This window comes from Abrus precatorius, unplaced genomic scaffold (genome assembly GCF_003935025.1).
Source record: "Abrus precatorius isolate BTA unplaced genomic scaffold, Abrus_2018 Scaffold3, whole genome shotgun sequence".
Taxonomy (NCBI): domain Eukaryota; kingdom Viridiplantae; phylum Streptophyta; class Magnoliopsida; order Fabales; family Fabaceae; genus Abrus; species Abrus precatorius.
Window position 1 is genome coordinate 4,167,454 of NW_020874373.1, and position 25,032 is coordinate 4,192,485.

General features: G+C 32.3%; 5 protein-coding genes across 7 annotated transcripts; 3 read left to right on the forward strand and 2 right to left on the reverse strand.

Annotated features, from left to right (window-relative positions):
• Positions 1-3,112: 3,112 nt before the first annotated feature.
• LOC113863765 (60S ribosomal protein L18-like) lies at positions 3,113-4,979 on the forward strand. Its single transcript, XM_027497464.1, has 5 exons — positions 3,113-3,165; positions 3,235-3,324; positions 3,413-3,541; positions 3,674-3,856; positions 4,604-4,979. The coding sequence occupies exons 1-5, from the start codon at positions 3,163-3,165 to the stop codon at positions 4,760-4,762; spliced, it is 564 nt and encodes a 187-aa protein (XP_027353265.1). The 5' UTR covers positions 3,113-3,162; the 3' UTR covers positions 4,763-4,979.
• Positions 4,980-5,747: 768 nt separating this feature from the next.
• LOC113863760 (epoxide hydrolase A) lies at positions 5,748-7,950 on the reverse strand. Of its 2 annotated transcripts, XM_027497456.1 has the most exons (5): positions 7,346-7,872; positions 6,933-6,989; positions 6,615-6,856; positions 5,929-6,177; positions 5,825-5,863 (listed from the first exon to the last, which is right to left on the reverse strand). In XM_027497456.1, the coding sequence occupies exons 1-4, from the start codon at positions 7,820-7,822 to the stop codon at positions 5,931-5,933; spliced, it is 1,023 nt and encodes a 340-aa protein (XP_027353257.1). In that variant the 5' UTR covers positions 7,823-7,872; the 3' UTR covers positions 5,825-5,863; positions 5,929-5,930. The 2 variants fall into 2 exon arrangements, with proteins under 2 accessions (XP_027353259.1, XP_027353257.1); XM_027497458.1 differs by lacking the exon at positions 6,933-6,989 and having other exon boundaries at positions 5,748-6,177; positions 7,346-7,950.
• A 3,512-nt stretch (positions 7,951-11,462) lies between these two features.
• Positions 11,463-14,421, forward strand: LOC113863763 (RING-H2 finger protein ATL5-like). The gene has a single exon (XM_027497462.1). The coding sequence runs from the start codon at positions 11,591-11,593 to the stop codon at positions 12,206-12,208; it is 618 nt and encodes a 205-aa protein (XP_027353263.1). The 5' UTR covers positions 11,463-11,590; the 3' UTR covers positions 12,209-14,421.
• Positions 14,422-14,916: 495 nt separating this feature from the next.
• Positions 14,917-15,462, forward strand: LOC113861004 (pectinesterase inhibitor). The gene has a single exon (XM_027493599.1). It carries the CDS (start codon positions 14,917-14,919, stop codon positions 15,460-15,462), a length of 546 nt encoding a protein of 181 aa, XP_027349400.1.
• A 2,005-nt stretch (positions 15,463-17,467) lies between these two features.
• On the reverse strand, positions 17,468-19,620 carry LOC113863757 (probable pectinesterase/pectinesterase inhibitor 41). 2 transcript variants are annotated; one of them, XM_027497451.1, is made up of 3 exons: positions 19,432-19,479; positions 18,618-18,723; positions 17,468-18,159 (listed from the first exon to the last, which is right to left on the reverse strand). In XM_027497451.1, exons 2-3 carry the CDS (start codon positions 18,706-18,708, stop codon positions 17,468-17,470), a joined length of 783 nt encoding a protein of 260 aa, XP_027353252.1. In that variant the 5' UTR covers positions 18,709-18,723; positions 19,432-19,479. The 2 variants fall into 2 exon arrangements, with proteins under 2 accessions (XP_027353252.1, XP_027353251.1); XM_027497450.1 differs by having other exon boundaries at positions 18,618-19,620.
• Between the last annotated feature and the right edge of the window lie 5,412 nt (positions 19,621-25,032).

A 25,032-nucleotide genomic window follows, 5' to 3' on the forward strand; every position in this document is an offset into this window, starting at 1 on the left:
TGGGTAATCATTCTTAGTGTCGTCTAAACATGCTTGATTGTTTGAAACGCAATGCATTTGTGCACCACCTTAGCAAGTCGGAAGATAAAACATTTTCTAAATGGATGGTGATTTTCATTAATTGTTTGAAATTTGATAAAATTAAATTAGTATGGTGTGAATAGAATGTAAGCATTTGTTTATAGTTTGTGGGAAGATGACATATATCAATTTTGGTGAGTTTTAAGTTGGCGGTTTAAAGGAAGGGGAAGAAGCACACGTGGCTATGTATGCAGAGAATGGCAATGTGGACTTGGGGTTTCAATTGCGAGTAAACATGGCTAGAAGGTGGTTTTATGAAGGTGTTGATTTTGGGGAATTATTTTGTTAATATTTCTCACAATTGGTTTTGCAATAATAGAAAACTGTTCAGTATTCAAAATTGATTTTTAAACATTTTTTTCAAAACACTGCAGGAGTAGTTATAATGTCTGTGCATTTTTAAGTTTTGATGTGAAAAAATTTAAAAAATATTCAAATAATAAAACTCTTGTATTTTCTTCCCTTCAAGTACCATATACTTGGGTTTGTGCAAGTGAAAGTGAATGGGTAAGGATAATGAAAAAATTATGAATTGGGTGGGTAAATGAGTTGGCTTGAGTTTCCATGTGCATTCATAATGGAGATCAATCAGGGAAGGTGAATGACAAAACAGGAAAAGAAATGATCGGGTGTTTTTGTAAAACTTCCATACAAATTCACAGTAGCCAAAATATTAAATGTTTTAAAATACGAAAAAATATGTTAAAGTGACCTATAAAATTAGGTCAATGTGATGTATGAATACACTCTTTCTAACATGGTGCCCATTAAAACATATGATTATTCTCCTAAGTTAAATAATGTTTACATGTGATCTATTATAATTATGATTGATTGTTAATAAGTGAATTTTTTTCCTTCTTGTAACTGTTTAAGAGTTTGTTTGAGAATTTTAAATTAAAGAAAATATTTTTCAAAATAAATAAGAGGAAAACGAACGGGAGATTAATAAATAATTATAATTTATTAAGTGCGGAAGAATAACTTGTTTATTTTTACTTATCTATTTTGCTTATTCACATGAACGTGAGTTTTTTGTAATTTTTTTTTCAACAGAGTAAAATAAAAGAAATTTATAAATTTCTGTTTGTATACATATTCTCATCATCTGATCTTAATTGTTTATGGATTTAAAATTGACTAAAAAACTATTTCTATAAAAATGGATCAACTTTGCAAAAAATATATATATCCAAAATATTCCATACCAACTCAAATTTTTTATTTTAAACAAAAAAAGCCTGAGCAAAGCACACAGGGTAGAAGCCTGTGAGGAGAAGATGGTGAGGAAAAACAGTGAAAGCGGTGTGACTTTGTGTGGCTTAAGTTTTCACCATAGCATGGTTTATTGTTGATGATGTTATTGATTTGATTATAATGGTAATTAAAATAAATTGTCCAGTTAAAATGTGGTTGATATGATAAGTATAAATATTTAATAAATAATTTTTTTTTTATTAAAAGACATATATTCAAATAATTTGACATTATTAATAACTAATTATATACTTAAACAATCTTCAAGAAACTTGTAGGAAATTTATTTCTAAAACAAATTTCACATCGTAAAGATTAAGTAGTAAAATATTTCATCGTTAAACTCCGTACTTTATAACATATTCTATTTATAAAGTTTGGAAGAAATTATTTTACTTAATAACTAAGCAAATAACTTGATTTTTCAAAGCAAACTCAAATTTACCTAACAGATTAAATAAGAGTGATAAAAAATATTATATATTAAAAAAAATAAAAAAAGAGAGTTTAGAAAGAAAGAATGTAATTAAAGACAAAAGAAAAATACTATGTTTCTTTATAATAAAAGAAATGCAAAACCAAGTAAATAGAAATTAAATAGTTTTTTAATGAATAAATTATAATACTCTAAAAAATCAACTATAGAGTATAATATTAGATAAAAATAATAAATTTTCTAACTTTCTCGGAAGTACATATACCTAAAACTCGGTAAATCTCACAGTATATATATTTTTCTTATGTCTTTTTCAGCTAAATCAGATAACAAATCACTGTTTATTCTTTCCAATCTCTCTCACTAACTCACAATTGGTTATTTCTTTCATTTTTCATCAATGACACATATGCTGTTAAAATAATATTAAAAAGTAATTAAGTAAAACAAACTAAGATTTTACATATGATAAGTTAGAAGTTCAAGTTCACTGAAAATGTTATTTGAGTTTAAGAATTTTTTATATTTTAAAATGAAGAATCGTTTTAAAATATTTATAATAAAAAAATATTATTGAGAAAGTTTATTTGTTATATCTCAACCCGCCGTTACAAATATCCTGATGTAGTTGGAAATCCAGTTAGATTAATGTCTTTTTTATTTTATATTTTGACATTATAAAAGTAAATTTTCAATGCTCAAAGATGCATAAATAGCTAACAAATGGGCCCTGATAACACATTGAGAGCATCACTACTTAGAAAGGACAAATTTACATCATTACACTCCCCCCTTACAATACACTTACATTTGAAATAACTTAAATTTTGATTAATTTGAATTGCAAATTGGTAACTTCAGAATCAATTCGAGTCAATTTTAAATTTTGATCGAATCAATTTAACACCCAAGATTATATTACAAATGAACTAATGCCAGATTATAAAATGGAAAAAGTTTTAAAATATATTTATGTATTAATTTTTTTTAAAAATCACATAATGTATATTTAATAACACATGTATAGAAAATAAAGAATTATTTTGTATTTTAAATATTTAAAACACTGCACGGTAACAAAAATATTTTTTATCCTTTTTTTTTTTCAAATTCGAAGGGATTATTTTATTTTCATTTTTCCCTTTGACTAACGCCTGAAACTGTGACCCCTGGGGTCACGAAATACATTCCAATTTTACCAAACAACACCTTTCCCAGAGAACTATTGTTTCACTAAACGGGCCATGAAAGTGTTCCGACCCGACCCGACTCGGTTTATAATTGCTCGAGAAAAAAAACCAAATAAATTGATCTAACCCTAAACAAAACCCTAGCGCCATTTTCTTGCTCGGTGGCAACAGCAGCAGCAGCAAGCAGCTCCATCGACAATGGTATGTTCCACTGAACGATGTCACGCTTCTTCTGAGAATTTATCTGACTTGGTTTGAATTGAATTGCAGGGAATCGACTTGAAGGCAGGAGGTAAGTCCAAGAAGACCAAGCGAACCGCACCCAAATCCAATGATATCTACCTCAAGCTTCTCGTCAAGGTGCCTTCTTCTATCTCTCCCACGTGTTGCTGTTACTCTCAACGAATATTTGGTTTTTGACATGCTTGTTCTCTGGTTCTATTTTCAGCTGTACCGTTTCCTTGTTCGGAGGACTGGAAGTAATTTCAATGCGGTAATCCTCAAGCGTCTTTTCATGAGCAAGGTCAACAAACCTCCTCTATCCCTGTCTAGATTGATTCGTTACATGAAGGGAAAGGTACCTATCTCTTTTCTTTATTATTCCGTTTATTGGGTATTTATTTGATAGAATAGGGAATTTATAACGTTGGAAATGATAGTTAAAATAATCATTGTTGTGGTTGCATTTTATTTACCTTGATTTGGCTAGGAGGATAAGATAGCCGTAGTTGTTGGTGTCGTGACCGATGACATTAGGGTATACCAAGTCCCTGCTCTGAAGGTAACTGCCCTGAGATTCACTGAAACTGCAAGAGCCAGAATTGAGAAGGCTGGTGGGGAATGTCTTACCTTTGATCAGCTCGCTCTTAGAGCTCCTTTGGGTCAGAACACGGTATGAGTTTTATTGTTACTCTTTGTCTGCTTATTGTAAACTGTTACTTGTTCTGTCAATTTTTTCTACTCTTAGTGGCTGTGATGCCTGCTTATGCAAACAAAACAGGAGAATGAATGAACTTAAATGTTAGTGTATGTTATCTTGTTGTAAAGGTTATATGCTTGTATTGGTCTTTTGCATTGGTGGTTTTTTTGTCCGAACAGGTAGCAATATTTCTGTTTTTGCATCTCCTGCAACTCTGCAAGTAGTTCTCAGTAGAATACAGTGTGTACTTGACCCTTGTAATGAGTTACATAGTTCAGACTTTCAGAGAGTGGTGTTGATTGTGCTACCTTATTGGCTATTTATCTTAGTAAATGTAATCAACTGGATGATAATGTATATGTAGTCTAGGATTTATTTGGCTTATATTTCATCTTGTTCATCTGGAGGACACGGATGATGCATAGTTTTGTTTGTTATCAAAGGTTCTTTTATGTGTTAACAACATAGCTGTTATACATTTTGTTTCTAGCTTGCATTATTCGTCCATCCACTTTCATACCAACCTAGCCTTGTAATTTAGATCAATTTAGTTAGTTGTTGTTTGGGGTTCTTCTAGATTTCTTGCTTTTCTATGTTAACTGGGGGTGGAAGAGGAAAATAATAAACGAAGGTTCATTTTTTCACTGCAGTAGGGGAAGTGTTTAAAAACGACACATCTCTCGGGAGTGACTGTTGTTTATTTTTGGAGCAATGTTTCAGGTTCTTCTTAGAGGCCCTAAGAATGCCCGTGAGGCTGTCAAGCACTTTGGACCAGCTCCTGGTGTGCCCCATAGCCACACCAAGCCCTATGTCCGTTCAAAGGGACGAAAGTTTGAGCGTGCCAGAGGAAGAAGGAACAGCAAAGGTTTTAGAGTTTGAGTTCTGGAGCTCAAACGTGAAGGGTCTTTCCTTACTTTATGATCATTCCATCATTCTGTATTGCTTTCTTCCTTTTTGTGTTTTTTGAACAAGTTATTAATTTTAGTTTATTTTTCTCTCTTTAAGTGAGAAAAATGACGCGCCCTCCCCGAAGAGTTTTGTTCTAGCACAAACTTTCTAATGAACTTTTTGAGAGAGCTTTTGTTATACCTAAGGTGTGATGGTGCCACTATTTCTTCTATTTTTTTGTTTTCTATCCCTGGATTTTAGCTGTCTTGCAAAAGAGGATTAAAAAGAAGGATAGCTGTTTAATTAGAGTGGGATTAAATTATTTGTTGTCGTCCTTCCTTTATATCCTGTATTTTGTTATGGGTTCCCATTACAAACCACAAACCATCCTTTATATCCATTTTTTGTGACCTTTACACTAATGAAAATGAATGGAATAAGGTAAGAATAGTAGAGAATAATATCTAATTTGTTGTTTTAGATTGTTTAAAATAAGACAGATATCCCGATGACTGGTTTGGTAAGATGAATCACGTTTTAAATCTGTTTGGGCAAGTGTTGTTGACATTTTGGTGTCACCACCGTCCCTCAAATGTTTTTTTGGTATAAATTGAGAATGTATTTTAATATATTACATATATTTGTTTTTCATTGAATATAAAACGCAAGTGGTTTGTGTTTTTAATTGTAAAAATAATGGTAAGTTTATTTTGCTTACTTTTCTACTATTCTATTTTCTTCTGTGTTACGTCTTCACAAACATAGAGTAGTCAATTATGTCTCGTTTTTGTTATCCGTTCAACGGCGTGAAAGTTTAGATCATGAACCGCAACTACACACTTTCGTTTTATCTTGCTGCCATTGTTAGAGCTTCTACTTTAACACATTATTACTGCTTCAAACGCTAGATATAAAGCTTCTAAGAAATTAACGATTACTGACGACGAATGAGGGACGGGACGAAATCTACCAATAGGTAGTTAAACGCGTTATTTTTAATTCTTGTATAAGCCAAATTAAGACAAAGAAATCCCTCGTGTTATGCCAGATATTGTGCGGACTTAAATTCATACAAGCTTGTTAAACAGTGCAATTCAAATGAGTATTTTAGGGATTATTAATGACTTCTATACGGTATAATTCTGAAGCATAATGCGGATTAAAATTTCTTGATGAAGTCGTATATATGTGCGCTGATTTCTTCTGGTCTTTCCTGATTTATAAAGTGAGCTACTCCTTCCATCACAACCAATTCTTGCAAGAATGGCACCTCTCTCTTAAAGCCACCATTATGTATATACTCCCTAACACCTGGAGTGTTATAAGTAATGTCAAGGTCTCCCACAATAAACTTGACCGGTACCTTGATCTGTACTCCAGTCCATGGTGCTGTGAGCTCCCAGGTTCTGCAGACAAAACATAATTTACCAGACTGAGACTACTACACACACACACACATCCTTTAACAAAATAAATCCGCAAAAACTTAATAATATCTTCGCAAATGAAAAAAAATCTATTCTGAATTTATTTTATTGGTATATGCATGCAGTATTACAACTAAGGTTCAAATACTTTGTCAAAAGTAACGTATAGCTGTAGGAAAGCGATTGCTAAACATGTCCCCTTTAACTCGTGCTAAATTGATAGTAAATGTTAATAATCATTGGGAACATTTTATTCATATTTAGTTCGAGCAAGGAGGTAGAATTGATTTGGGGTAACGTTTTGCTTCAAAGAAAAAATTAATTCTTACTAAAATAAACTTTTAGTTTTTGATTTACATTTACTGATTGCAGTAAGTATTAGCAACGTTTCCTAGAACGAACTAGAAGAAACTTACAGGTCCATAGCACGATAATAGTTTAGGCCGCCAGTGAAGCCTTTCTGGTCAAATTTGGTGGCATAATAGTTGACATCTTCTTCAGACAGCCACGAAGGTAAAGCAGTATTAAGTTTGGATGAACCTCCAAATCCTATCTCCTTAGGGACACTGGGTGGACGTGGATCACGAGAGCAAAGAAATGTCTTCATTATTCTTGCTGTTCCGGCACGGGCAAACTCTTCTTCAGCCTCCCCAGGTTGCTGCAGGACAACCAAATTACCCAATTGCTATATATTAACTTCACACATATCTCTTTGAAGCTTTCAACTACCATACAACAAATCTGTCTTTGGAACTTGTGAACCACATTGAACAGGACAAACATTGTTCCATCTAAATCAGAAATTTATTCAGAAGCTTGTGTTATGAAGCAACTGTTATTTTTAGATTCAATAAAGACAAGTTGAGAGGCAAGAGAGCACGCAAACACACAAGGGAAAATACGTAATATTGATTGGCTCATTGGCATTGTTGACTGAACACATTAACCATCTCATTCCATACTTGTTTCTCTTCTTTTCCCATCTCTTCTCGGGATATAAATTGCTGTAAGAATAACATTTCACTTTTCATGCATGTAACTTGACAAACCCAAATTTGACCTCTAATTGGTGCGAGGAACATGCATATCAGACTATCTATGAACGGCAAATAAACAAGCAATTTGGAGAATAGAGTGAATTGTTTACCTGAAACCTGCATATATAGTAATTATCACCCATCAAAGCCCTCAAGGTAGGAATGGGCTTTCTGGTAGGGTTCCTGGGACGGAAAACGACACTCATGTTGACCAAGGCCTTCACACGATCGGGCCTCAACAAGCAGAAATACCAGGCTATGGCAGCTCCCCAATCATGGCCCACCAAAAACACACGGTCTATGCCCAAACCATCCAGAAGCCCAACCAGGTCACCCACGATGTGGAGGGCGGAATAAGAAGAAGCGGAGGGCGGCGCGTCGGTGTCGCCGTAGCCGCGGAGGTCAGGGGCGATGGCCCGGTAGCCCATGGCGGAGAGATACAGAAGCTGATGACGCCACGTATACCATAGCTCAGGGAAGCCGTGAAGGAACAATACTACTGGGCCTGACCCAATTGATGCCACGTGCATGTTTATTCCATTGGTACTCACAATTTTGTGTTCTATTCTGTCCATCTTTTCTCCCATTTCTCTTTCTCAACTCTCAGCTTCAACTTTGATGACACCGTATCGCTCATGTTTGGATTGCTCTTTCTGATGTCGTTTTATTCGTGAAGTCAATTTTACTGTTACCAGGAATTTGGTAAGTTGAGAGTGGGAAGCGAATTTTGCCTTTCCCTTTTAAAAACAAAAGCGATGAGGAATGTCTCAATTCAATTAATTCTCCTTCTTTAGACAAAAATCAGAATTATTTCATCTGGGAAGATCCGATTCTTCCCTTTTTTCAAAATCTGATTCCAAATTTGCATTTACACCTTTGTCACACTTTCGGTCATTCACATTTGGATACTTCTTAGACCCATTACAGTTAATAATAATATAGATTTCGATTCCAAGCTTAGAGCTCAATCTACTTTTTCGGGTTTTAATTATTGACGGGCCAGCCCATTTATATCAGCTAATGGGGCAGCCCAAATTGATAGGCCCCACGAGTACACGACAGTGGCAGACTAGTAAACGAGGCACATGAACACGGCACTCTACTGACCGAAAAAAACAAAGAACACGGGCACTCCTACTGTCGTGAGGTGTGAAAATCTAGAAACACATTCATATTCTTCAATCTCATGATAATGATGTTATTACTTTTTGGCAATATCTCATAATGACATTACTAATGATAATTTTTCCCTTGATAATATACTTTTTATAAATGGGTGATATATATTGAATTGATTTTTCAATATATGCCTTTATGGTTAACACTTCCATTTTCTATAATTAGATTCGGATACACTATTCTAACATAAAAATAACTCTTGTTTACCAATGGGAATGATAACACGTGCTTTGCACATACATTCTACAAGTATTTAACACAGTATCTTGCAATGCCGAGCATTATAATAGTGTGTTATAAAACTATAGTGGGAATGGAATAATTGAGTTGGCTTTTTTTCAGTTAACAAAAGTGTAGTTTCGAATACGCCACGAAGCCACAGGGGATCTGAGAGCATGATGATGAATAACGAGTCGTGTTAGCAGCACATTTGCGGAGACCACGATTCCGATAAGCGCAGCATCTTTCATTAATTTTAATTTGGAGAATCGGAATCCAAAAAGCGTCTCACTTGACATTTGCTCCGTTCCTTTTTTACTTTATATTGTGTTTTTTGGCACTTTCTCATCCGAAGTCTAATAATGTATACGTATTTTGTTAAACGGATATATGTTTTGTTTCTGTCTGGAATCTCAAAATTATACAAAAGAAGTCAAGTGTTTTCCGTAAATTAGGACTTTCCAATCAAACGTGCATTGAATTGTCATAAACAACATTGTAGTCAGGGCAACTTGAGTGGCAGCAATGCATATTACGCTTGAATATAATGATAGACCTGCTACAATGTTATATTCCCATAGATTCCAACCTGTTCCCATTGGACGATCCTGTTGTCTATATTTTATTGTACTAAGCAGAGGAGTATCCACAACTGTCACATAATTTAGTATAGTTTGGCTTGTTATATTTTGGAACTACGTTTTTTGTTTTAAATTCCAAGTACTCTGTTTCAAAAAGTGATATTCAAAATTACAAAAGTAAAAAAAATAATATAATTTAGAGTAAGAAAAAGTAAAATTATGTTATATATTTGTTTCAAATATCTATTGTGCTGATCCTAGTAAAATTTATTCTTATTTTAAATATTAATTATAAAAGTAATCTGCCTATGATATAAAATTAAAGGTAATTCCAGTCGTTAACATAGGACAATTGGGTGGCAAAATGTGCAGGAGATTAAGGTGACTATAGCTTGTTGGCATTTTGTATTGATATAAAACCACTTGAATAGAACGGGGACAAGTGCGGTGTCACACCACTACCTTAACTTCACCAAGACTCATGTACTGGATGGAGCAAGGAGAGCGTTTTTGTCACTATGCAGTAAGAGGCATAGGGTGTATTTGACTAGGATTAGCACAATAGATATTTGAATGTGGTGCTGGATTATTCTTGAGTTTAAAATCATGAGTTTAATTAGTACCACTTATGCTTCGTTATCCGTAGTTATTCACATGTTGGTTGTTTGAAAACAACCAAGTTGTTCGAAAATTTCGGGAATGTCCCTGCGCTGCACATTTGTTGTTTTTTCTAGGAACAAGTTGTGCTCCTTTCACTGCCTTTTCTATTCTTTTCCCATTTCTTGACTTGTTTTGCATCTTTCTTCTCTTTAAATAACAAATAAAGCGATGGAGATTTGGTTCAAATTTCTATCCGAAAGACAATAAACAATATGAACGCTTTCTCAGTTTTCATATTTGTTTAATCAGGCCCTGCGATTTTACAGGCTGCAATTCCTATGGCATGCATCGGATTGCAGGAAAAGAACCAATCAAACAAGACTACGAGCCTGTGAAAGTGAGAGCGAGAAAAATGTCAATCTTACTGGATTAGAGGCCCAAGTGGTAGTACTCTGTTTCAACTTTCAAGTGGATTAGTGGCATATCGGCCAAATAATCACACCCTATGGCTTTGCAGATCCTTTTTCTTTTTCCTAATAAGACATGCACGAAAATCAATGTTTATTTCTCAACTCTAGAGTGCGTGGGATGCATAGATTGCGACGTATGTGAGATGCCATTTAATCTAATCAATCGACATGCTTAGTGACACAAAAATTGGTTCCTTATCTTCGCAGCATAAAACTTTCCAAATTAAAAGTAAATAAATGAAAGTAGCTCACAAAAGAGACAGCCAGTGCTTTACATCGCATGAATTGGGTATATGCGACATTATTTAATACGTCCAGGAGGCCCTAACACTTCCTGATTGAATTGAAGATTGCGGGAAATTAATATTCACTAATTCAACTAATTACTTGTTATTATTTTACAAATGAAAATATTGACGATTATAACTCCAAATGAAGGTGAGCTTAATTTCATTTTATTTTATTTTTGGGTGAACAGATGTTGCAGAAAGAGGAAAGCAATCCCCGCGAACATCGCTAAAAGGGGAACATGTAGGGTACGTACATTCAACAAAATGGAATCCGTACCATAACCTTGATTAATGCATGGCTATATTGTTTTTCTCTCTTATTTTATGACAATTGCTAATGCGTGTGATGATCACGAGTTAAAAAAAATTTATTCTTTAGCTAGAAAAATAGAAAACAAAAGTAAATATAGTATTATAATAAGTAATTACGAGTATCCCAAATAGGCAAATATATATATGATGAAGGATTTTGTTTGAGTTACAATACATGAGACAACAAGATTTAAATTAAAATAAATAAAAAATAGAAACCCTGGCGCTGCGTCACGGGTGACACCTTAATTTAGAAAGACTAATATTCTGGTAAAACATGGTATATTTAATTATCTTTGGGAAGTGTTGTTAGGAATTAGGACACGCATCATGGTGAGGATCCTAACCCGTAACCATGTCTCTTTCAGAAGATGCCAAAAGAGAAAGTTAACGAATTACTGCACGAGAACGTGAAAAAAAGAAATTAGAAAAGACGGTTGGTAACAGTGGCGAGAAATGAAGAAAATGATACGAAAGTGAAAGTGTGTGGCAGATAATCCAAAATGAGATAAAAATCCTAAAGAAGGTGTTGGTAAGAATATAAAGATAAAAAGTAATGAGTAATGAGTGATGAGTGTTTCCTCATATTATATAATCACAGATAGATGTGATCCAAATAAAAATCCTTCCAATTCCTTTTGCATTCTATAGCCTCTTTGCTTGCCCCCACTAGCATTACTCTCTTTGCCTTTTCTGAATCCATCATGATTATGGACCCTGACGTTGAATCAAAGTATGCCCACAACGCCAAGGTCATGGTGGGCACTGCCATTCTTCTCTTCATAATCATACTCCTTATTGTTTTCTTACACGCCTATCTCCGCTTCTGCCGCCGTCGCCGTCGCCGTCTTCCCTCTCCTTCGCTTCCCACTAATTCCTCTTTCAACCACCCATCCCTTCACCCCTCCGTTCTCAAATCCCTTCCCACGTTCACTTTCTCGGCCGCCACCCACCGCGCTCTTCACGACTGCGCCGTGTGCTTGTCGGAGTTCGCTGACGGCGACGAAGGGCGCGTGCTTCCAAACTGCAACCACGCTTTCCACTCTCATTGCATCGACACGTGGTTCGTCTCTCACTCGAACTGTCCTCTCTGCCGAACCCTGGTTCAACCGGCGACGGCTTGCTCTGGCGCTGAACCGGGTTCTGTTTCGGTTTTAGAAGCGGGGGAGGGTTCTTGCTCCTCGTCTTTGCCTGCACCCATAGGGTGTCCGAGAAAGCCGTTGCATATAATCGTGGAGCAACCCGAGGTGGAAAGAGAGTCGGATCCTGTAACCGGAGATCAAGGGTTGAGATGGTCCTTGAAGAGGTTTTGCAGCGTCTAAGTGATATGGCTTATGAGTCATGTAGAGTCTCCTCAAGGTAATTCATGATATCACATGGGCATTCATCTTTGCTGAAAATAAGGAAAAATATGTTACTTAGATGAATTATCGCTCTTAGTACAGATCTTTCTTTCCACTTTCTATCTGTAGAATTCCAACTCTCAATCTCAGCTGTATGCTTGGACGCAAGTTCATGTACCGCAATGGTAATTTTATAAATTTTTACCTGTTTAGTTATGGTAAAAGAAAATATATTTCGTTAGAAGTAAAATAATATATTTTTGATATAGTTCAAAATTTATTTCCCTTCAAATTTAATTTCAATTAACTTATTATTGAAAATTAAGTTTGCAAATGAAATTGAAACTTGTGTTTATTAGTTGCATACATTTTTAGGGCACATAATAAAAGAATTCAACTTGGGGGTTTGTATTCTAGTAGGGCAGGGATGGGCATGGCAGTGAATATATTTTTTTTAGGGGGGTTCAAATAAGGCGGTGAATAGATACAACTTAGTCAGTTTAGGCATTTTTGAGATGGGCACCTGGTTAAGACTTGTTGGATCCAATTTGACCAAAGCTATTAAGTTAGTATTCTCAAAATAGTGAATGGGTGGAGCATACAGGAATTGTGAGCTTTGTTTGCTAAAATTAATAAAGCCACGATAGCAGAAGCTGTGGAAATGTAAGTGGTAATTTTGGATTTGCTGGTAAATGAAACCAGGATGCAACTCGTGCTAAGCATGTTCAATCACTCTTTAAGGTATAAGGCAGGCATCCTTTAAACCTATTCAATCATTCTTTTCAATTATTTTTTCCCTTAAATCTAATAATTCAATATATTATTATGTTACGGTTCCAGGAACACAAATGCATTAACAAAAAGTACGTAAGATATGTAAATAAATATACTCCACAAATATTCATTAAATATTGGAGTTATCAATTACTCGTAAATTATCTACATTTCTTCTACGTCTTTCTCGTTCTATATACTGAGATTTCATTGGATGTTGTCCCATTTATTCTCCTTCTTGTTTGCTACTGAAAGCACACTCCTTCAAGGTGTCATATATTTCGTCCATACTATCTTGTCTTTTCATCTTTAGAAGGCACTGAGCACTAAATTTTCAAAGCATGTAAACTGATCTAACCAAACGAGGTATGAGATTACTAATTCACTACTTTATAAAATCTTCAATTGGTGAATATAAGAAAGCTGAGAAAGCTAATTCAAAATCACTTCAGTTTGACAGAATTTTCCTTGAGGTATTGGCACACCTGAAATAGGTATCTATCAAACGTAGCAGTAATGTACTGATAGTGTGATGATGTACTTTTAAACCCTGGTATTTTTTTTCATACCCTGCTTCGCTACTTTCATGCATGCTATTTTCTGCATCTAATTCACTTATTCTACTTGGAAATATCTATTTCATACCGTATAAGTCTACATCGATCTATATTTTTTTATTCAATTATAGGCTTATGTTTCTACCAAGTAGGCTACAATTTCTATAGGCTTGTTCTTTTTTTATGATTTTCCTTGGTAGCTTTGGTTTAAATGTTTATTTGCCAGTGCCCACTTCTATCATAGAGCTGTAGTCAAGAGTTTTATAAATATTAAGCACGCTACACCTCTTTTGCCTATTTGTTTAAGTTATTTGCTTAAAAGTTTTTCTTTTGGATGATTTTGATTAGTGCTTTTGTTATGAAGCCTAAGATTTTACATTTTTCAACTCTTATTATGATATAGGCGATCTTAAGGATTTTGGTTGTGGTATTACACACGTAACAAATTTGACAAATTTAGAGATGGGGCATGTTTAAAACTCTTAATTGAGGCAGAAAAGAACCAATCGTTCCCAAACTTACACAAAGCAACAAAGAAGGAACGGGAAAAAGGAAGTAAAAAGAAGGGGAAAAGAAAGAAAAGAAAAATAAAATGACGAGATATGAAGAGAAGTGAAAAGATGGAATTAAAAACAAACCTATTATTTATAGAGCAGAGAACTGACACGTTTGATTTGGATGTGATGTTATTGTGTTTTGATAAATTGGGAGAGTTACGGACTCAAAGGTTGATGCCATGGGCCTTGTTCTATATATAAATAAGCGTTGTTAATATTTTCTTTCTTCCTGCGTTAGTTCCATGAAGTTTGTTCATTAGCGGTGTTTCTAGGCTAACGTTATTGTCACATTTTTTTTGGAGTGTGAAATGTAAAAAGAGATAAAAGAAAAGAAAAAGTAATTAATAGAGATAACGAGTGATATAATAAATACAAAGAAAATTTAAAAATTAAAACATGGGCTTCAGTTATATTGAGTCAGAGAAGTCCTATATATCTATATTGAGTTTTTTATATATAGCTTTTAGAATGACCTATAATTTTTATTTTAAATGTGTGTGCGTGTTCATTATTAAATCATTTGTTTCCAAAGGATGAATACAACGAAATTGGGCTTTTTCCTACCTAAATCCCGTAAAATGAGAAGGGCGTTCAAAAGCTGGGCAAATAGAATCGGTAAACTCCTAAAATTAGCATTGAAATGGCAAAATAAACGGACAGGAAGCGCATTCATTAAGTTTATAAACCCCTTAACCCTCTCCATAGTTTCGTCGTGGCTGTGCAGTTGGTAGAACCAAACCCCGAGAAGAATTAAATAAAAGAAAATAAAATAAATAAAGCGTTCTTAGTTGAAGAAAAAATGGAAGGCGTTGCAAAGCTCTTCTCGGTGGTTGCAATCTGCATGTTGGTAATGGCGCAGCAGACAACAGCCGCAGAAGAATGCAGAGGAAAGGAGCTGATCAACAAGGTATGCCAAAAGTCCGACTCAAAGGATCTTTGCACTGAGGTCCTTTCATCCGACCCAATTAGAAGCCCAAACGCAAACCTTAAAGACTTGGCAATTATATCCCTCAAAATCGCTGCCAGAAACGCTTCTAGCATTCTCAACGACGCTAAGATGCTCATCGACGATGCCAACTTGGACCCAGACGTTCAACAAGGCTTGGCTGATTGCAAGGAAAACATCTTGGACGCTGAGAGTCAACTCGAAGACACCATTGCTGCATTGTTGGTTGGATCTGATGCTGATGCTCAGGTTTGGCTCAAAGCTGCTTTGGCTGCTATAACCACCTGCGACGATTCCATCCCGGGAGACGATGATATTCTTTCCGTTAAGAGTCATGTCTTCCGCAAATTGTGCAACATTGCCGTCGCCATCAGCATGCTTATGGGAAAGTCCTCCTAAATTTCCTATATTATGATATAACTGCTTTCTTCGTTTCCCAGTTTTTTTCTTATTATTACTGTCGTCTATTTTGTTACCTGCAAAAGGAGGGCTGGCGATATGAGAGAGGGATCAACGAAACAAACAACCCAAATTATTCTGTTGCTGTAAGATTTGGAAGTGTCTTGCTCTTTGTTCATAGTGAATCCTTCTTTTGAATTTTGTTTTTGTTGCAAGTTTCCATTGGCAAAGGTCAATCTGGATAATCTCTCTGTTATTTAATTTCTTCCATTTCTTTTTTTGGGAAATCCTGTCTGATGTGAACACACCTCCAATGTTGGGAATCATAACAAAATACGCAAGTCATTTAATGTTAATCGACACAAAAGTTAATTTTGTTTGAATCAATGGAGTCAGTTTTTTCTATTTTATTTTATTTTTAATTTTCTTAAAACAACTTTTTTCACCATTTAAAATATTCATTTTTTTTATGAAACAATAACTTTTAAATAAAAATTTATTAGTTTTAATTATTCAAAATTAAATATAAATATTGAATTCAATATTTTTATATTTATTTTTTATTCTTTTATTTGTTTATTCATAGTAATTCATTTATCTCCTATATAATTAATTAGAAAGCAATTCTAATATATTTTACCAATCAGGATGTGTAATATAATATAAGACTATTTGTTCCCCTCTCATTAGATATAATTTTGAAACGTTTACAAGTAAATAATTGACTTGCGTCCCTATTTCAGAATGAATGATGCTCTTAGTCAAATTTTTGCGACAACTTTTACAATAAAGAGAGATAAAAAAAGTGTAAAATATAAGATAAATTTTAGAAAAAAAAGAAAGATAAAAAATATGTTATAAAAAGTTCAGTAAAATTATTATGAAATATCAATATTCTTTTTAGCATTCTTCATCGAAACTTCATTAGCCGGCGAATTTCATGATTACTTTTGAATTGGACCAGTTCCGCCATATATACTTAATGCATATTTGTCGGACAGACTTTTTTTTTTTTTTTAAATTACAGAAATATGAATTTTTTTTTGCCAGTGACGAAAATTGTTAGGGCCGACTTTTGATACTTTGTGAAAAATTGTTATCAGCAAGTTTGAATTTTTATTTTTTTTAAGAATAATTTTTGAGACTTTTTTTAAAAAAAAATTCTGTACTTACATAGTAAAACACCATATTTCAGTATATATTATTTTTAAATATTATATATAAAAAATCCACTTTTTACATTGTTTTTATATGTTGTTGAGGTTAAATTTTTTATATTTATGTAGTTTAATAAAAATGTGTACCATTTATATGACAATTTCGTGAATCACATGAATAATTAAATTAGTTTATTGCTAAAAAAAAAGTGTAATACCATTATGAGATTTTTTTATTTAAAAATTGTGAAAAAATGTTACGTGATTGGAAGAAATGGCTATTATATGACTATGTATTTAATTTATATTATTATTGTCAAATAAATATTTCTTTAAAATAATCGTTTTTAAACAAGTTTTGAATGACTAAAAATATTAAACCTGCATTGTCAAAATTCACTTAATATTAAAGTTTAGCTATATGTAACTTCAATCACTGCCATGGAGTCAATGAGATAATTATTTTTAACTATTCCATCTGATAAAAAAACAGGCACGTCTTTCGTGCCTGTTTGTCAAAAAGAAACGTCCACACGGCAACGAAAAAGCCTATTTCTTAAAGTTGGAAGAAGTCAAAATCAGCGGTGGATACAGTAAATAGTCACAAACTGATTAAACATTAAACAATTGTAAATGGGATAGAAACCAATATAATATTTGCTTTACAACAAAATCACAATAATTTAATGAAACAATTAACAATATGCTTTTAACATTTGGCAGGGGTGAGGTATTAGTAAATTAGATCGTAGTGCTGGCGATGGGCAGCTTATTCTTTTAAGGAGACAAAAAATACCAAAAGAAAAGAACAAAGTAAATGTGTGAATGGAAATGCAATATTAGATCTTCTATATCAAGTTATTGGTGTAAGCCACTCCTGTCTGGGGCAACCAATCATCACCAAGCAAGAAACTGGACACTGTAAAGTTAGCTGCATCGGTGGCATTAATCAAATGGTAACCGGGCCACGTCACTCTATTACCAGTGTTGGATCCTGGTCCACTGTTGTTGAACTCTGCGTAATACAAAGTGCTCAATGCAAAATTACCATCCCATTCACGCCACCCAGCAGCGTTGACCACACTGTCCATCAAAGTTTGCATATAAATCGTTCTCGAATACTCCTTCCATGGCCTTCCCAAATACGTTTCAGCAGCACCGTTACTAGCAGCTAAGTCATCAGCTGCTCTAATGGTACAGTTGTGGATAGAAATACCCGTGTCTTGATTCGGGTCGGTTCTACCTTGTGCGGTTATGGCGTTGAATTGACCACTCATGGGGAGACGAGGATACATGTTGCAACTTTGGAATACGACCTTAGCGTTTCCGAATATGAAATCTACTGTACCGTAGATGTCACATTCCCTGTAGAATTGTCTTAGGGAATGTACGTATAATGTGTCTTGGTACCCCTCGAACCTACAACTGTAAAACGTGGACAAATCTGCTCCGTTTCGAATTGCTACTGCTTGGTGCTTTGCTGCCCCCGCAGTGTTACGGATTGTCATATTCACACCCACGAATCCTTGACCAACTACCGCTGTAACATCGATGACATAGTTGTCAGTATCAGAAACTTGTGAACTCATAATTGAGACGACAAAAACCTGTCTCGTGTCGTCTTTAGATGTATTTATGATGATATACCTTATTTAAAATAAGAATTGTCCCTACATAAAATCTTATTTCATCATGAGGATGTTTTTCTTGTTTTATTAGTAAATGACTAATCCCCGTGCAAGATGAAATGGGTCAAGTTAAAAATGATTTTTTTAGAAACTATAATTAATATATGTTTCATATACTAGTCAACAAAAATAATAATTAAAATTATATATTTATTATATTTGAAATATAAACATCGGGGGATAAAATTAAAAGATATTTTTTAAAATTGAGTAAAATTTTGAATTGTAAAACGTAATAATTAAAATATGCGATAAAATTAATTTTAGTTATAATTTTTTATTGTGATTATAGTTGAAGAGTTGTTATTACCGAAAGTTGCGGAGCTGAAGGTAGTCCACCCATCGATGACGCTACGGTTGCCGGTGATAATTGTTTTGTTGATACCATCTCCGATCATCATCAAGTACGTCTTCCTCTTATCAATGGACACATATTCCTCATAAACACCGGCAGTTACATAGATAAGGAAGTACCCATCGGTGGAGACAGATTTGTTAGGAGCTGCGGCAATGGCGTCGTTGATTGTGGTGAAGTTTCCACTTCCATCTTGGCTCACCGTCACAACATCTCTCACCAAAACCTGGTTACCCACCGAGCTCTGAAGGAGCTTTCTTCTACTCACAGACTCGTAGATCGCGCGGGTTCTGCTAGACATCTTAAGCGGCAAACGCCCGTTTCGGAATCCAAGTTGTTTCGTGGTTGGGTGATTTGCATTGGTTTTGGTTTTGGGAACCCAACCTTTAGTGAATAGCGCGAGAGAGACACTGTAGAGCTTGGTGTCATTGGAAAGTGGGACAGTGAGTCCATTTCTGACTCTCCAAGCTGAAGCGGTGTCTGTGAGGCCATCCAAACACGTTTGTTGGTTGGTGAGAATGGCACTGAGTAAGGTTTGGATATCGTCAGCTTGAAAACTAGGAAGAAACCTCGTTGTTTTGTTCACTGTTTGGAAAGAACTCGAAAGGAAATCGAAGTTGAGTTCCCCAAGAGTACGGCAATCTTGGAGCGCACGAATTGCTGTGGCGGATAGAGTAGAGCGGCCAGCGAGATATTTATCAATAAGGTTCAAGAACTTGCGAGCCTGTGAGAGTGATTGTTTCACGGAGAACCTTCCATAATCGTAAACGTTGCCGTTTCGGGGAGGGAGAACGGATTTGCAATAGGATGGGTCTGGGGTGGATTTGCATGCGGTTCCGGGAGAGACTGGAGTGGTGGGATTGGGAACGGTGTCTGCGAAAGATATGGAGACAAATAAGGGTAGGAGAACGAGAAATGTTAACATTGTTGAGAGGGAATAGGAAAGCTTGGAAGCCATGTTGGTGTTGGTATGATAAAGATTGAGTAATGATGTTAATTTGTGTGTTGAGTGTTAGTGATTTGGAAACTTGGTTAGTGCGATTCAATTTATAGGAGGAGAAGGGCTAAATTTTTCACGAGCGATCTGTGATAATTTACATGTTTACGGCTGCAAAAGGTTGACTTGGCCATTATGTAGAGAGAGTTAACAATTAAGATTAATTGAATAGTCAATCAATGTAGACTTTGTCCATTGCACATCCAACAAATGAGACGTCTTGGAAATTGGAACTATTGGATATCCCACTAGGATTTTCTAATTAATTAGATCTGTCTATTTCTCTAAAGTGTTCATTGGGTGGGGATATGTTTATTTTGGTTAATTGGAGACACTACCCAACCCATTGCCCTGCTCTGTTTCAAAGATTACAAATCTTACTATCATTTGTAAATAAGATATCAGAAAGTTTATAATATGTAATCTATAACGGATATATATGGTTAAAAACTTTTAGTTTGTAGTTGAAATTCTATATCTTGTACTTATTTAATTAAATTAATTATACATTTAATTAAAATATGTTACAATATTAAAAAAAGAGTTAAAGTTATTCTTTGTGAATATAAATCATGTAAATAATTAAGATTAAAATGAAAATATTAATATCTAAATTGTAATAAGTTAAATATTACTTGAAATATTTTTTTATAAGTTAACCTTCAAATCTACTTTCTTTTATTTTTTTTAAGCAATTATACATACTTCTTAACAAAAAAAATTTACAAACTTTTGAATAAGCTATTAACTTTCTTACTGTTTTGATATTGAATTATTTAAAAATTGATATCACAAGTAATATTATGTATAATTAATTTTTTATGTAACATACCAAAAATATTCTTCACAGTTAAATGAAATAACTTTTAGTTATTTTTTTGGTTTTCCACTAAACATTTTTTATTCTCTTATATTTCAAATTCCGTATAAAATTTCATAAATAAACTTTGTATTTATTTTTAAATAAGAATTAATTAAATGAAGTTCTATAACATTTCATAGAATTTGAGTTTAAAAAATTGTATACGATATCCATCACGTCATATTCTCTCACAATTCTCTGCAGTTTTTTAATATTTTAATTAACAGAACAATTTGATATTTCTCACTATATAATTTAATTATACTCTCTATCTAATAAATATTACGTAAAAAAATACCCAAAAAAAAAAAAGCTAAACAAAGTGCTATTATTACTCCACGGTCAAACAATGAAAAAAATGTTAAATGTGTTAATAAGAATACCTAGCATACGTACGTTGTCATCTACAGTGAACATTAAATCTGACAATTGAGTAAAATTAAATTTAACTAATGAGTATTTCAGTATCGTATGAGTGTTTATACAATATATAAATATTCATAATATAGATAAGATGTTAAAAGTGAATCTACAAAATACGAAAAAAATTTGTCGAATTTGTAAGATATTAATTTATTAAAAATTTTAAATATGAAATAAATATAAAAATATATACATTTAAAAAAATTATTTGAGAAGATTAAAAGTAATTTAATTAATAGTCTATTATTCTAATAATAATATACAAATATTTAAATAATAACTTATAACTCTCATCAATTTTATTCAATTTATTTTAATAATTTTTTGTATAATTTATCAAAATACACACTTTTTAATTTATTTTTGAAAATATTAAAAACAAAATTATAAAATAAAATTTTAAACTAGAAAAATATTAACAAGGATTTAGCTAAACACTATTCTCACACACACCGTAAATACTTACTATTGTGATGTGTGGTAGTGATTCTTGCATACATAAAGCACACTAGAATGCCAGTAAATAAAAGACTCAAAACACATTAAAATGATTTTAAAAAATTGTTAGCTTTAGATATAAATTAAATTTGGATAATTAATAATGATATTATTTTATTAAAATAGTTTCATTAGGCTTTTATATTTTAAATACGATAAATATTTTTAATGAAAATGTTAATTTCAAATATTTAAATTTAATATTAAATCAAAATACTAAAATAATAATAATAAAAAGTAACAAGACTCGTAATGGAAATTATGGTTAATTATATTTATAGACACTTGCCATACATTTTATAAACTATTTAAGAGATTGTGAAAAGAAAAGTGGAAGCCAGCGGATACAGGGGAGCCCTGCTTTTGATGCCTAACTGTTTGAAAATATGGCAGACAAGACAAATATATTAATAGAAAGAGGACATGAGAATTCTGAATTTCATTGAAATGAGAGATACAAAGTCATTGTCTGACTTAAATAAATCAAAGTTTACAACTAGCTAGTATAGCTACTAATCTGATGGCTAATTCAAATATTTTTTTAACAAATGCTCATCAAACTCTAATCATAACTCAGCAAATGCATGAAGAAAGAGGACTGCATGCATTATTGGTTAATATGTGGAGCTTTAGGTGATTGATATTTGATAGGTGGCGACTCGTTTGGAAAGTAAGCAAATTAGATCCGAAGAGTGTCTACTTTTGACCTTAGCGTAACGCGCACTCTGATCTGAAGATTTGTATATTAACGATTTGGTGCATATGTAGAGACGGTGCATGGCCCTACACGCTACTGATATTCTTTAGTTTCAATATCTGCCAAATTTAGGAAGCTGGGATCAAACAACAATGGCTCACAAGACTCAAAAGTCAAAACCGTTAAGGCTTCACTACAGGATATACATACATACATACATATATATGCCATTTGTTTGAAAAATTAGACACTCCCTGCCCCTGCTGCAACCTTTGGCTTTGGATTTTGAATGCAACGCGTAAGGAGTTTTTCTATTTTGCAATTGGTTTCAGAGAACAAATAAAAATTTAGTCATAGAATATTGCACGTGAAATAATAATTATGTGGGGTTTTACTTGTAGAATTTTCTTAGAAATGTAAACATTAAATTACTAATTGATTTTGCAAACACCGTCACCGTGAATGCATTTATTCTCTGTTTTATACAAACGGTTCCCTCCGAGTTATTTTTTCATTTAGTCCCCGTTAATCTCTCAATTTTGTTGGACCAAATAAACAAATTGTGATATTTATGAGGAGGATTTATTAAAAAAATCATAATATTTAAAACGATCAACATTAAAATCTCATAATATTTACATGATCCAAATAAAAACTAAAAATCGCAAGAGGATCATGTAAAAAAATATATTTACATTAAAAAAATAGAGGCATGTTATATGAATGATATAATATTTCAATAGCATTTATATATTTAATATTAATAAATTTATATGTTCATATAATGTATTGTATTATAAATAAAAATCCTTAATATTTATATTATTTATCTTAATTTTTAAATAAAAAAGCATACTAAGAATTAAAAAAAACTTGGTATATATATATATATTATTTATTTTTTTCACCAAGAGTGATACTTTGTCTAAATACGCGTTGTTGACTGTTTTGGGCTGCATCGACCAAGTTCCCACGCCTCTTCAAAAAACTAGGTGCATGTTTAAAAATGATAATTTTTAAAAACATAATTATTTATTCTTGAAAATTATCTTAATATTCCTAACTGTAGTTTATGAATTATGATTTCAATTTCGTTATATATATATAATCTCTTCGTATCTCATTTTGAATGTTCATGAAACATTTTGCTTATGATTTTATCATAGGACTACGTAGTTTATGGATTGGTTTTTTAGTTAAAAGTCAAAATCGGTCATTATAAAATGATTAATATGTACGGTTGCTGACGGGCGGAAGGAATTTGCCTTTATCAAGATCCAATGCAAGTCAAAGAAGCATGTCATATTCACACCCAAGCTAGCAAATTCAATGGATTATAAAATAAGATCAATATTACATTATCAATTATCGAGATCAATTTTAATACTAATTCAATTCATTATTAAATTAAAAAATTATTAAATTCTAATAATAGTTTAAAAGATATTATATAATTATTAAATATTAATAAAGTTTAAATAAGCGATTAACAATGAATAAGAACATAGATCATAAGAATAAAAATAGATGAAACCTTGAGAAACAATATAGCTAAGTAAAGTCAGATGGCTCAAGTTGATTCATAAATAGAATCACTTAGTAGCTCTATACTTTTTTTGTCGTCTTTCTTTTTTCCCATTGTTGTTAACTCATTCTTTAATTATTATCTTATGTTTATGGGGTGATATTTTAGAAATTTAAATACTCACCGTTATTATTTTTTAATAGATGCACTTGTGCATACCATGTGTCATAAGATATTAATTATAGAATGAAAATTGATAAAATTTTACGAACGAAGATTACACAATTTTATTATAATTTTTATTACAATTATGCTGTAATTATATATTTATATATATATATATATATATATATATATATATATGTGTGTGTGTGTGTATAATTTTTAACTGATGCTTTTAAAAGTTCATGTAGTTTTAATAACTTTAATCAAAGAAAAAATTTGTAAGTAATTGAAAGCACTTAATGAAATGTAGGACTGTTCGACAATCTATCCGAAATGTTAAATTGATAAAAAAAAAATTAATAAAAATAAATAAACAAACAAAACATATATATTATATAATTTGATTTTCTATTTTTTTACGATGAAAATTAAAATAAATTAAAGCATAAATACACTATTTTTTTTTCTTAATTTCCTTATCATATCTTAATACAGTGCTAACTTAAAAATATATTTTGTTAAATATATTTATATTTTTAAAAAATGATTGTTTTGACTCGTGATTTGCAATTTAAACAAAATTTTAAATTATAATAAAAATATGTATTGTATTTTTATAAATTTAATACAATAAATTTATATTTTTTATAAATTTTTTCTATTTATAAATGTTTAAATTCAACTCTAAAAATTGAAGTTAACAAAATCTTTTTTATTATGTATTTGAATTTAAATAAAAATTAATTAAAAGGCACAAAAAATATAATTTTTTTACATTGTTATTTGATTATAAGTTGTCATATTATTAAGCATTATTATTATTTTTATAACAATCACTTAAAAAGTCATACTTATGATGATTTCTAGTTAGTCAATAGTGTAAAAATCTCATATCAATCATGTATCAAATTTAAATATAAAAAATTTACGTATTAATCTAATTAATAAATTTATATTTATTTTCTAACTAAAAAAGTTAAAGTATTATCCCATAAAAATAAGGCAAAAAACCTAAATTAATTGATCGAATTTAAATTATAAAAATAAAAATAAATTGATTGATTTTTTAATATTATTTACAATCCTAACCGCAAGATTCTTAACCTTGAATTCGGTATATTTTATGTCAAGATTAATCTAAATCCAACTATAAGCTGTCCTCATGAAAAGAATACATGGGGATGTTTGTAATATATAGAGCCA